Source organism: Leptopilina heterotoma, unplaced genomic scaffold, assembly GCF_015476425.1.
Source record: "Leptopilina heterotoma isolate Lh14 unplaced genomic scaffold, ASM1547642v1 Lhet_27, whole genome shotgun sequence".
NCBI lineage: Eukaryota > Metazoa > Arthropoda > Insecta > Hymenoptera > Figitidae > Leptopilina > Leptopilina heterotoma.
This window is the reverse complement of record NW_025110978.1, coordinates 1,614,357-1,628,071: the sequence shown is the minus strand read 5'-3', so window position 1 is coordinate 1,628,071 and position 13,715 is coordinate 1,614,357. Positions and strand designations below refer to the sequence as shown.

General features: G+C 23.5%; 2 protein-coding genes across 2 annotated transcripts; one reads left to right on the top strand and one right to left on the bottom strand.

The window, feature by feature from the left end:
* The first annotated feature begins 485 nt into the window (after positions 1 to 485).
* LOC122503726 (nuclear pore complex protein Nup93-like) lies at positions 486 to 9,411 on the top strand. Its single transcript, XM_043614386.1, has 7 exons — positions 486 to 825; positions 1,031 to 1,211; positions 2,621 to 3,584; positions 5,777 to 6,101; positions 6,396 to 6,752; positions 6,840 to 6,957; positions 8,969 to 9,411. Exons 1-7 carry the CDS (start codon positions 650 to 652, stop codon positions 9,278 to 9,280), a joined length of 2,433 nt encoding a protein of 810 aa, XP_043470321.1. The 5' UTR covers positions 486 to 649; the 3' UTR covers positions 9,281 to 9,411.
* A 194-nt stretch (positions 9,412 to 9,605) lies between these two features.
* On the bottom strand, positions 9,606 to 13,679 carry LOC122503724 (ADP-ribosylation factor-like protein 2-binding protein). The gene is made up of 6 exons (XM_043614385.1): positions 13,465 to 13,679; positions 13,232 to 13,348; positions 13,023 to 13,129; positions 10,236 to 10,321; positions 10,067 to 10,163; positions 9,606 to 9,853 (listed from the first exon to the last, which is right to left on the bottom strand). Exons 1-6 carry the CDS (start codon positions 13,478 to 13,480, stop codon positions 9,782 to 9,784), a joined length of 495 nt encoding a protein of 164 aa, XP_043470320.1. The 5' UTR covers positions 13,481 to 13,679; the 3' UTR covers positions 9,606 to 9,781.
* Between the last annotated feature and the right edge of the window lie 36 nt (positions 13,680 to 13,715).

Genomic DNA, 13,715 nt, shown 5'->3' with positions numbered 1-13,715 from the left:
TTTAAGAAGTATTAAAAATGTTTGCTGTTTATTCATGAATAGAAATATCAAATTAATTGATGAATTATATTAAAATGTTAAATGATTATAAAAATGTCTCATTGTTAGTTATACTAGCAGTTGCGTATCAAAGACTATATTTAAAAAAACACCCAAATATGATTATTTATTGTAATAATTTAATTTTTTTTCCAAGACGATTGTGAACATCTTTTTTATGTAAATTGTAATCAAAAGCAATTACAATAAACTGTGAGATAAAAAGATGTACATTTTTAGAAAATTTTATATTAATCCTTTTCTTCTTTTCCTAATTCAATTCTTGAAAACAATTTCAAAATAATTCCTAATTAGTATTTTCAATTAAAAATTAAAATTTTACTTTCTTTCGAATACCGAATTAATTTTTTTTTAATTTGAAAACTTGCGCTGAATGTCACGTGACTTCGAAACAAATATGGCCGCGAATGCAAATAGCGCGCGTTTTCTTGTCAAATTGAGGTTATGTCAGTTGCATTAAAATTTTCGGACTCACCGGTTATTTTTCGAGATTTTCAAATAAACAATTTCTAAATAATAAAGTTAATCAACTGTGATAGGAAAGAGGAAATTTAGTTTTTTATAATACAGTGTTAAGAGATCAAGAACTATGGGTGATACTGATTTTAATGAGCTTTTGCGTGAAGCTGAACAACTTTCTGCAGCTGTCGAAGGCAATGGAGAACTTCCCCAGGTCGAGAGAAATCTACGACAAATTTTACAAGATTCAAATGAATTATTGTCTCGTGTTATTCAAACCGGCGCACAGGATAATCAGATCCAGGCGTGAGTTTATTTTTAATACTTGTTGAAATTTACCTTTCATAACCTAACTTTTTTATTATTCAAGTATCAACAATTCACAATATTACTTTGCTTTTACTTTATACTTACTTTAGTTATAATTTATTTAGTCTCTTTACTTTTATTTTACTTTTACTTTACTAACTTTACTTTTGCTCTATTTACATATTTATTTATTTTATTTCAGTCACTTGCTTTTGGGCTCGCGAGGAATCGATTTGCCACAAATCTCACAGAAATTAAATTCTCTAAGTACTCGTCGTACTTTCGAACCGTTGGATCCTATTGCAGATACAGACATTGTCAGTTATCTTCGAAACGAAAAAGAAAATGCAATTCTCTCAATTATTGATCAAGTCCACAAAGACGTATGTAAAAATTTATATATTTAAAAAGCAAATCATTTACAGATATTACAAGGTTGACACAGGTCAGGAAAAAGTCAGGGAAAGTAGAATTGGTCAGAGAAATCAAGGAAAAGTCAGGAATTTTTATTGAAAGTACTGTAATAAATTTAATTATTTGAATTCATAAGAAAAGTCAGGAATTTTTATTGAAAGCAATGTAAAAATTTAATTCTTTGAATTCATAAGAAAATTCTGAATTTTGGTGTCTTTTTTGTTTGCCTCATAAACTGTGAAATTACCACGAATTTTAGTACAATGAATTTTAGTCTAACAATGAATTCAAATAAATTCTTTTTAAATAACTTAATTCTTGAAGAACTATAATAAAATTATTACTTATAAATTATTTACTGAATAATTTTACTTAAATATTTCAAAACTAATTGAATTTTCAAAGAGTTGCGTTTACAATTTTCATAAACAGATGAACTTCAAAAGGTTTCAATTTCGAATTTTAGAAAATTTCAATTTTTAATTAATTTAATTAGACACATTAAAGAACTTGGATTTTTGAAAAATTTTAATAATTCAAACTCCTCTGAAATTAGTTCAATTTTTTAATTTATATATTTAATTAATTATTAACAATAATGGATTTACAGAAGAATTTTAGTTAAAAACACTAAAAAAATGACTTTTTGGAGAAGTAACAAATGATTACCAAAATTCAGACAATTATTTTCAAAAATTTAATAAAATTCTTGTCACAATGTGAATTATTTTCAAACATTATTTACAAAATTTTTATCAATTTTTTCAGAACAATTCAATTATTTTCATGAATAATAAAACTCATCCCAGAATTTTCTAATAAAATTGATTTAAAAATGAATTTCAATAAAATTTTTAGATAATATTAGGTAATATTAAATTTTAAACATTAAAATATAGAATATTAAATGAATAATAATAATAATAATAAAATATTAAATTAAAAATATTTAAGAATAAGAATTAATAAGAATAAAAATAAGAATTTTTTTTAGAATAATTAAATTTTGTAAAAATTTTAAATTAAAATCTTTGAAAATCTGAATTTTTTAAATTTTAAACTAAAAATTCTATAGAATTAAGTTGTATTGAAAAATTTTATTAAAATTTGTATTTTTGTTGAAAATATTTGAAGTTTTTATTTTCTAATATAAAACAACTACTGATGTTTTTGAATAATTTTACAATTAAGGAAATTCGTAAATAAATGTAAAAGAATATTTTTTGAGTATCTAATTATTTTCAGAGTGAATCATAATATTCTTTAGAATTAGGGAAAAAGTCAAAATGTTATCTGTAAATCAGGGAATATCAGGGAAAAACAAAATAAAATTTTTGTGTCAAACCTGTATTTCATATTTTTTGTTGCATTTTTACAGACATTTCAATCAAATCGTGTACAACAATTGGAGCACATTTTAGGCGAATGGAAACAAATGCGATACGAAATTATGAACGCAATGACTGCACCATCGGGAGATTTGGTGGATCTCAGAGGAACACCGCAGCGTACAAAATTAGCAGGCTCAATGATCAGTGGTTTGTCAAGTATGGAAGTCGCTTACGCGAAAGAATTGCAAAATTACAACGACCACGTGCTTCGTGGTGTTACACGACCAAGTTTATTTACCCTCTTCACAAAGGCAGCCGAGGTCTTTAACGACAAGAAGGTCCTCGACATGTGGCAAATGGTCAAGTGTATGATTGAAATTCCACCCACGCCACGTGGTGATCAAATTAAATCACGAAGTAGTCCCACAGTTGAGCAGAAAATAATCTTTCAAGCCCGCTCATATTTGGAGAATCGCTACAAGGAATTTATGAATTCAGTGGTGAATGAGAATTTGGTTCAGGCTAAACGCGGTGGAATACCGGGAACATTGCCATTGGTGAAGAGTTTTGTTGGTATTAAGGTGCACAATTATAGGGATTTGGAGGATGTTTTTCTGGATGACAAACCATTGTGGCCGCTTATTTATTATTGTATGAGAGCTGGTGATTATAAGGCAGCGCTTCAATGTTTGACTCAGTGTGGTTCGGCATTTCAGGAATTTCGTCAAGCTCTAGAGGAGGCTTCGAAAGATGCGCAATTCCATCCTGGAAGTCGTACCGAATCGATTCTTAAACTACATTATCGAAAGCATGTTCGCTCTGCTACTGATCCGTATAAAAGAGCTGCCTATTGCGCTCTCGTTCCTTGTGAACCTGACGATCTTCATTCTGAAGTCATGTCGACGGCTGACGATTATCTTTGGTTGAAATTGTGCCAAATTAGAGAGCAACCTGATCCTGAACATAAATTGACGTTGGATAGTCTACAAACGACGATTCTAGAAGTATATGGTAATTTGAAAATTTTCCAAATCTAATCTAATCTACTTTTTTACTGCTTCTTTTCAGTTTTATTGATACTTTTATTAAAACAGGGTTGCCACAGGTCAGGGAAATCAGGGGAAAAAAATTAAATGTTTAGAATTTATAAGAAAATTCTGAATTTTTGTGTCTTTTTGTTTGCCTCATAAGCTATGAAATTACCACGAATTCTAAAAAAACCTTCTATTTTTTCTACTTCTGACAATAATTTATTTTAAATAACTTAATTCGATTGAAGAATTGCCATAAAGTTGTTACTTATAAATCATTTAATGAAGTATTTTTTTGAAAAATTTTAATTTCAATTCTGTTGAAATTAGTTTCAATTTTAATTCTTTGAAGAAATTCAATTATTTAAAATTTTTTTTTAAATTCTGATCAACATTTTAATTATCTTTATAAATAGCAAAATTCTTGTCAGAAATTCAATTATACTTAGGAATTTTTATAAAATTCATTGTAAAATTCAATTATTTTCATAAATAACAATATTCATCACAAGAATTCAATTATTTTCAAAATTAATAAAATTCTTCGACATAGTTCAATTATTTATAGGAATTTTGATAATATTCTACACGAACATTCAATTATTTTCCAAAAAAATCAAAATTTCACTGGAATTCAATTATTAGAAATAGAATTTACGTAAATTTTTTTTGAAAAAATCAAATGTTTTAAAATTTGGCATTAAATTCATAGCAGTAATTCAATTATTTTCATAAATTTTTTAATTCTTTTCAGGGATTTAATTATTTTTATAAATAATAAAATCATTGTGAGGATGTCAATTATTTTCATAACTTTCAATATTCATCACAAGAATTCAATTATTTTCAAAAGTAATAAAATTTAATTACTTTCAAAAATTTTAATAAAATTCATGGCAAAATTTCAATTATTTTCAAATATTTTTCTTAATTCAATAATTTGTAATAAAATAAAATTTCCCAAAAGAATTAAATTATTTAAAAACAACTTTGACAAAGTTCTATAAGAATATTCAATTATTTTTTAAAATAATGAAAATTTTGCAGGAATTCAATCATTAGATCATTAAATAAAATTTGCATGAATTTTTTCGAAAAAAATCAATTGTTTAAAACTTTTTTATAAAATTCTTCGCAATAGTTTAATTATTTTCATAAATAATAAAACTCATTGCAGAATTTTAATTATTTTTAATACAATTTTAATCGAATTCCTCAAAAAAATATTCTTAGAAATGTTATTAAAATTCGTCGAAAGAACTGAATTATTTAAAAATTTGTTGATAAAATTATATTGTATAAGAATTCAATTTTAAGAAACATTAAATTATTCAATAAATTATCTAATAATTGTAATTTTTAGAAATAATTGAATTTTGTAAAAGTTTCAAATTAAAATCTTTGAAAATTTGAATTTTTCATACTTTTAATTGAAAATTCTATGCAATTAATTTTTTTTCAAAAAAGATTAATCGAAATTTTTTAAAATTATTTCAAGTTTTTATTTTCTAATGTATATTTAATTGAAGAATTTCCGAATAATCGAAATTTCTTAAAATTGATTTGTAAACAAATGAATTTAAAAATTCTCAAAAGAACTTTATCAAAAATTATTAAAAATAATTGATTTAAAGAAGAATTTTAGTTAAAAATTCTGGAAGAATAATTGAATAGAAATAATGAAAACAATGTTGAAAAAGTTATAGTTAACAATATTCTTGTAATATAAAATAATTATTTTTTCACTCGGTCATTCTTAATTATTATAAAACATGAAGAAAGCGATATCTTTATGTTTTATAATAATATTCTTCTAAGTTATTGAATTTCAAAAAGGTTTGAATTTGAAATTTTTGAAAATCTTAATTCCTATGGAAAAATAATAATGAATAAATATTTATTTAAAAATGTAGTTATTGGTGTTTTTGAATAATTTTACAATTAAGGAAATTCGTAAATAAATGTAATAGAACATTTTTTTTTAATATCTAATAATTTTTAGAGTGAATCTTTTGGGCCAGGGAAAAAGTGAAAATTTTGTCAGGAAATCAGGGAAAAAGAAAATTAAATTTTTGTGGCAACCCTGTAAAATTAATTAATGAGTGCAAAACCTGGAATTTCTTTTTATTTATGTACTTACATTTTCAATTTGAATTTAATTTTCTTTTTTAGGTGAATCTTATTATCACGCACATGAGCAACCATTCTTGTACTTTTCTATGCTCTTCCTAACTGGACAATTCGAATCGGCGATTGAATTTCTAGCTCGAGGAGCAAGTGCTCGACATTTAGTTCACGCTGTTCATTTAGCGGCGGCAATGCACGAGCATAATTTATTGGCCGTTAGTCAAAGTGTTTTAGCTCCGTTAATAAGCACCGATGTTGCTGACAAACCCCCCGCGAGAAGACTGAATTTTGCAAGATTAATTTTACTCTACGTGATGAGATTCGAGGCGTCTGATCCGAAAGAAAGTCTTCACTATCTCTTCCTACTGAGGTTTTTATTTATTAAATTATTTCATTTAATTTTAACTATTTGTTAAATTATTTCATTAAATTAAACTTTATTCCATTAAATGAAATTCAATTAAATTCTATTTCACTAATTTGTTTATTGTTTAATATTTTTTTATTCAACTTGATGAATTTTCTTATTTCTTTGAATTGAATTTCATTTAATTAAATTTTATTATGTAATTTGTATTTCTATTTTTGTAGTACAAAAATAAAATTACAATAAATAGTTTTATAAATTTTTGTAATAAAACTGCTACGAAATAATCAATTTTAGGTGCATGAAGGACCCGTACGAGAGAAATATGTTTGCAGCATCAACAGCAGAAATGGTTGTTAGTGCAACGCCAGCGAATCGTGTTTTGTTAATTGGAAAAATTGATAAAGATCGACGTTTACCGGGAATGTTGGATCAGTTGCATATTAATACAGACGATGTGATAAATATTGCCGCCGATACAATGTACAAGAAAGGAGTTTTAGAAGATGCGGTCACAATGTATGATCTCGCCGGAAATCATGAGAAAGTTTTAAGCATAATGTGCATGCTATTGGCGCAAGTTGTTAGTCAGAAAGGTGAAGCTAATTCATTGAGGTCGCGATTACACGAGAATGCAACCGACATGAGTATTAGGTATGGTGGAAACTCCATTTTATTTAAATTTTACTTTCAGAAAAAAAACAAAGCGAAAAACTTTTATTAATAATTACAAATATTTAGGTACCAAGGAATGCCAATTCAAGCCCCATCGGAATTGGTAGCAGCTTTCTATACCCTAAGAGATCTGATGGTATTCTTCGATCAATTTCACAACGAACAGTATCAAAGTGCATTGATGGTAAATATAATTTAATTCATTATTTATATTTACGATTTTATTTATTAACTTTTCATTATTTTTATATTACAGTCGACTCTCGATAAATTGAATCTTAAAGGACCTAGAAAAAATTCAAATTATCGAGGGTTTTATTTATTAAATATTTTAAGTATGAAAAATTCTTCAACAGAAAACAAATTTAATTTATCGAAAGTTTAAATATCGAGAGTTGACTGCAAATAATTAAAAATTTTCTAAATAGATACTTTCTTCTTGAAATTTAATAAAAATTGACTATTTTTTAAAAATTACTATTTTTCGAAATATAATTCCTAAAAAATACGACTACATTTCAAAATAATTTTTAGAAGTAGTAAAATTAAATTCTTTCAAATAAAAAAATTAAAAAACTTATTGTTATTTATTTTCATTGAAATGTAAAATAATTTCAATGCAAAACCCGAAACCTTTTGTTTAATTATTTTTAAATATTACAACTGCAATTCTTACAAAAGTTAATTATTTTTTAGAATTTTTGAATACAATATTATTGAAAAATTTTAAAAATTTTAAAAGGAAAATAATATATTAATATTTTTTTTTAACAAACGTTTAAATATTTTTTATTTTTACAGCGATTAAAATGTTGAATTGATTTCAATTTAAAAAACTTTTAAAATTTAATTATTTCTTTAAATTTCTGTTATAACGCTTTCAAAATTTGAATTGAAATTCTTTTTTAAATCTATTTTTATTAGAATTCAACTACGACAATTGAATTATTTAAATAGAAAACTTTTTGTAGAAATTAATTATTTTCGAAATTTTTAGTTACAAATTTTTCAAAAAACTCAATATTTTTAAAAATAATTTTTTAAAGTGAGAAACTAAAATTCTGTATTTTAAAAAATTTTTTAAAGTCTAATTTTTTCAGAATTTCTAAATTAATTTTTTTAAATCTCTTTAATTTTTGTTTAATTTATATTCGAATATTTTTATATTGTTATTTATTTGTCCATCAGGAATTAAAATTTGAAAATACTTTCAATGTGAAACCTTTTGAATTTTAATTATTTTTAAAAATTATAACTGAAGTTCTTCCAATTCTTCAAATAGGTATTTTCTAAAATTTTAACTGAAATTCTTTCTCAAATCAATTCTTATCAAAATGTTGTACGAGAATTCAAATATTTAAGTACAAAAATTTCTGTAAAATTTATTTATTTTCTAAATTTTTAAGTTACAATTCTTTAAAAAATACAATAATATTTTTAGAAATAATTTTTTAAAGAGAGAAAATATAATTCTTTAACATATAAAATTTATTTTAATGAAATTTGAGAAAATTTTTTCGTTTTTTAAAATTATTTTCTAGAATTCACCTATTTCAAAAAATTGTACTTACGATTTTTTAAAAATCTCATTTTTCAGAATTTCTAAATTAATTTTTTCAAATTTCATGAATTTTTGTTTAATTTATATTTGAATATTTGTATTGTCATTTATTTGTCCACAAAAAATTTCAAAGTACTTTCAATGTAAATCTTTTGAAATTTAATTAAAGTTAGAACTGCAATTCTTCCAATTCTTGAAATATTTTCTAAAATTTGAACTGAAACTCTTTTTTAAATCAATTCTTATCAAAAAGTTGTACTAGAATTTAATTATTTAAATACAAAAATAATTGATTATTTCTAATAAATGCAACTGAAACTCAACTTAATGATTTTTTTTAAAGAATGAAAATTCATAGAATATTTAAGATTTTCAATAATATGATATTTTTGTAATACTTTGGATAATTTTTCTCTCTTTATTATCCTGTGGAATACCTGTCATTGTAAAAATTCTAGGGGAATCAATTTAACAAAAACACTAATCACTCTATTTACAAATTAATTTTCAAACTTTTGACATGACAATTTGAGCTGTAAAACAATTTTGAATCAAAAAGCCGTAACTTCACGTGATGACAGAATATCTGGAATATTAGTACATAATTTTAATTTGACTCGAATTAATTTTGCAGACGATAGCAGATTCGAAATTATTGCCATTAAATATGAAAGAAGTGGATGAGAGAGTTACGGCATTACGTCGAGTGGCGCCAGAAGTGTCAGGCACCTTGGCCGATGTTCTTTTAGCGACAATGACAATTCTCTATAAACAATATCAAAAATTACGTTCCTCTGAGCCTGGCGATGAAATTGCAAGGGAACAACAGTTGCGTGACTTAAGAGAGCAAGCTCGTGCTTTGACAAGTTTCGCCGGAACTTTACCCTATCGAATGCCAAATGAAACTAACAGTAAACTTGTTCAAATGGAAATTCTCATGCATTGAGCATATAAATAATTTGTGGAGAAAATGAAGACGTTACTGTAAATGAACTCTAGTGTAATTAGATATTAATATTTTTTATATAAATTTATATTAAATCAACTTTCGTAATAAAAAGTGAGGTAAGTGAAAAAGTGTGTGTTTCTCTTATTCGTAACAATAATTATAAACAACAATAAATATTATTAGATTTTCATCTTGATTGAAATTTTAATTTAATGAACAATATTGTTATGTAAAATTATTGTTAAAATCTAAGTAATTCTAAATAATTAATTCAAACTTATTTAAAATAAAATAAAATCTAATAATGATTAAACTACTGAAATTAATTTGTCAAATGATATATTTATTTTATAAAATTAACAGCCTTATTGCAGTTCTTTGTTATTTACAAAAGTCGAAATTTCTTCTTGTGTAAAAAAAATTAACGCAAAATTATTTCAACGTATACTTAAGATTAAAGAACGGTTTGCTAGGTGCATTGGTTTTTTTCAATGATTCTTAATTATTTCCCGATTTCAAAGATGTTACAAACAAACTTCCACTGAGGTCTTGAACTTTTCCTTCTTTCATCTGAAATAATTTATAAATTATTTCCAATTTGCAAAAAATAATAATTATACTATTGTTTGTTTTTAAATGTAAATATTCACTTCATTAGTCAATATTTTGAATTTATCTTGTATAATTGGCTATAATCAAAGATCAATATAATCAAATCTGTTAATAATTAATAAAAATACAATTTCATTAAGAAAATTTGACTTTGTTTAAAAAATAACTCACAGCTCGATAGTCGAGGATCATTTCCTTGAAAGCAAGAAAGTCCGTGAATGATAAGAGTATTTCGAAAATTTCACCTTCTAACTCGGATTTCTTCATACTGTTACAAGAAAATTTCAATTATTAATTTTCTTTTAATTATTTAAGATATATTTGAGTTTTAAACTCTTACCTCAACTGACTTAAAAATGTAGTCATTGAAAAGTTGGGTATAACTTTTTTGAGACTGTTTTCCAAAAATGCTTCTATGTCTCTATTCTAAAAGAAAAGTTTTAATTGGAAAATTTTTCAAATTGATTTTTGAATTGATTTATGTATTAATATTTAATCAAGGTGGTCACATGTCAGTAAAGTCAGGGAAATGTCAGGAAAAGAATATTTATGGCAGTAAAGTCGGGGAAATGACAGGGAAAAAAATTGTTTTTCAGGGTAATTAGGAAAATTGAGATTATTATCTTTCAAAAAATATTTTTAAATATTTAAAAAAAAATTAATGGTAAGAATTTCTTTATTATAATTTTTTTTGAAAATAACCTTAATAACTTAAGAAAAAAACATGTATAGTTACAATTATTATAAAAATTAAGATTCTGTATTTAAATAATTGAATTTTAGAAGATCTTTCGGAAAGTTTTTTAAAATAATTGATTTAAAGATGAAGTTTAGTTGAAAATTGTAGAAAATAATTGAATTCAAGAAGGGTTATAACTTATAATTGTAATTTTTAGAAATTATTAAAATTCATAAATTTTACTCATTTTCCGTAAACTTTCATATTTTCCTGTAAAAAAAATTTTGTCAGGGAAAATAAATTTAATGTCAGTAAATTGTCAGATCAATTTATGAAATTGATAAACTGAAACTTGTGACTACCCTGTTAATTCAGGGTTGCCACAGGTCAGGGAAATCAGGGAATTCAGGGAAAAGTCAAGGAAAGTAAAATTAGTCAGGGAAAAGTCAGGGATTTTTATTTAAGTAACTGGAAAAAATTGAATTTTGGAGAAGTTACAAATGATTGCAGAAATTCAATTATTTTCAAAAGTAATAAAATTCTTCGCAAAAATTCAATTATGTTCAAAAATTAAAAAAAATTCTCGTTAAAATTCAATTATCTTCAAAAATAATAAAATTCTTCTCCAAATTTCAATTATTTTCAAAAATTTTAATAAAATTCTTTGCAAAATTTCAATTATTTTCAAAAAATTTTTCTCAATTCAATGATTTTCAATATCTACAGTTTTAATAAAATTTTTCAAAAGAATTCAATTATTTAAAAAAAAAAATTTTTTTGATAAAATTCTAAGCAAACTTTGCAATAATTCAATTATTTTCATAAATAATAACATTTCTAACAAAAATTCAATTATTTTTATGAATAATAAAATTCATCCTAGAATTTCAATTATTTTTAATACAATTTTAATTGAATTCCTCGAAAAATGTAATTATTCTTGAAAATTTTATTAAAATTTCTCGAAAAAATTCAAGTTTGTTGATAAAATTCTTTATGATAATTTAGTTTCGAAAAACATTCATTTATTCAATAAATTATTTATTTTTGTATTTAAATAATTGAATTCTTGTACAATTTTGCAATAAAAATTGATTTAAAAATGAATATTAGTTAAAATTTTAGATGTTAATTGAATATTAAAAGCATTATGTAGCATGAATTTTTAAAAATACATAATTGATAAAATACATAATTGAATTCTTTCGAAGAATTTTAACAAAATTTTTGAAAATAGTTACATTTTTCGAAGAATTTACTAAAAAAAAAAATAATTGAAATCCTGTGAAGAATTATATTAATTTATGAAAGTAATTGAATTCTTGCAATGAATTTTTTCAAATTTTTTTTTAAATAATTGAAATAATGTAAAGAATCTTATTATTTATGAAAATAATTGAATTCCTGCATCGAATTTTATTACATTTTTTTTAAATAATTAAATTCTTTTAAGAACTTTTATTAAAAAAGTATATTGTGAAAATATTTGAATTTCAACGAAGAATTTCATTACATTCGTGAAATGTAATTAAATTCTTACAAAAAATTTAAGAGAATAATTCCATTTTTCTAGGAATTTACTTTAAATTGTATTATAAATAATTGAAATCCTCAGAAAAATTTTATAATTTATGAAAATAATGGAATTCTTACAACGAATTTTATCAATTTTTTTTAAATAATTGAATTCATGTGAAAAATTTTATTACTTGTAAAAATAATTGAATTTATGCAACGAATTTTCTTACATTTTATTTAAATAGTTATATTCTTTTGAAAACTTGTATTAAAAATGTAAATTTTGAAAATTTTTGAATTTCAGCAAAGAATTTAATTATTTGTAAAATGTACCTAATTTAATTCTTGGAAAAAATTTTTGAAGGTAAATTTATCTAAAATTGTATTAAAAATAATTGAAACCATGTGAAGAATTTTATTATTTATGAAAATAATTGAATTCTTGCAACGAATTTTATTATAATTTTTGTAAATAATTTAATTTTTTTTTGAAAAATTTTATGGAAATTAAAATTTTTATAAAACATGAAGATATCAATCACTCCGAGTCGAAGACTCGGAGTAATTGATATCTTTATGTTTTATGATGATATTCTTATTTGTTGAATTTTAAAAATGTTTGAATTTGAATGTTTTGAAGAATTTTAATTCCTATGGAAAAATAATAATTAAATACTTATTTAAATAGTTATTGATGTTTGCGAATAATTTTACGATTTAATAAATTCGTAAGTAAATGTAATAGACTGTTTTTTTGAGTATCTAATCATTTTTAGAGTAAATCAGAATATTCTTTTATGGTCAGGGAAAAAATGAAAATTTTGTCTGGAAATCAGAAAAAGATCAGGGAAGAATAATATACAATTTTTGTGGCAACCCTGTAATTTAATTTATGTATCGACATTAAATTTAAAAGTAAGCTTTACTTACGTAATCATTAAAAATATCCATGTAAACCAATTTATTTTCTTCAACTGGCTCAAAAATTTGCCAATATTTTTCCAAATAACGCTGTTGCATTTCTTGAAAATCGTCCTCTGTAAAAATAAAATTATAAATTGGGGTTCGGTTTTATTGTATCATTAAGCTAAATATTACAAAAAGTTATTAATTAAAAATAATTTAAATAAACTGTATACCCATTAAAATATCCTCAATGAGGCCAATGACCTCATCAAATGAGAAATCATCAACTGTTATTTTATTTCTTCGAAGGCAATCCAAAAGTTCGGAATCAATAGAGTTCGTTGCACAATCTAAGAAAAATTGTTATTATTATTTAGCCACATAAAAAATGAATTTATAAATTTATAATAAATAGAAAATTGCACAATATTATAAAAACAAAAGTTTTTGAATAAAAACAACAAACCTAGATTCTGTGCCATTTTTTTCTTTGTATAGTTTTGTATATACTTTTATTACTTTTCCCCACCAAGTTCAAGCATATCTAAATTATTCAAGTGATTTAATTAAAAAAAACTTCGCCTCTATTTTTAATTAATACTCGCAAAACTTGTTGAAATTATTAATAAAAGTGACATTTGCCAGAAATAAATTGTAATTGTCTTTATCAGATCTGTTTCCATAGCAACGCGATGTTTCTTGAAACGTCATTGGCTG

What these genes read in the sequence shown, in the direction of transcription:
- LOC122503724 (XM_043614385.1), bottom strand. An exon ending in ACATTTTTAAGTCAGTTGAG is followed by an intron (nt 10,164 to 10,235) that starts GTAAGAGTTTAA and finishes TTCTTGTAACAG; the next exon opens with TATGAAGAAATCCGAGTTAG. An exon ending in TGATCCTCGACTATCGAGCT is followed by an intron (nt 9,854 to 10,066) that starts GTGAGTTATTTT and finishes AAATTATTTCAG; the next exon opens with ATGAAAGAAGGAAAAGTTCA.
- LOC122503726 (XM_043614386.1), top strand. Translation starts at nt 650, where the DNA reads ATGGGTGATACTGATTTTAATGAGCTTTTGCGTGAAGCTGAACAACTT. An exon ending in TTGATCAAGTCCACAAAGAC is followed by an intron (nt 1,212 to 2,620) that starts GTATGTAAAAAT and finishes GCATTTTTACAG; the next exon opens with ACATTTCAATCAAATCGTGT. An exon ending in GACGATTCTAGAAGTATATG is followed by an intron (nt 3,585 to 5,776) that starts GTAATTTGAAAA and finishes TTTCTTTTTTAG; the next exon opens with GTGAATCTTATTATCACGCA.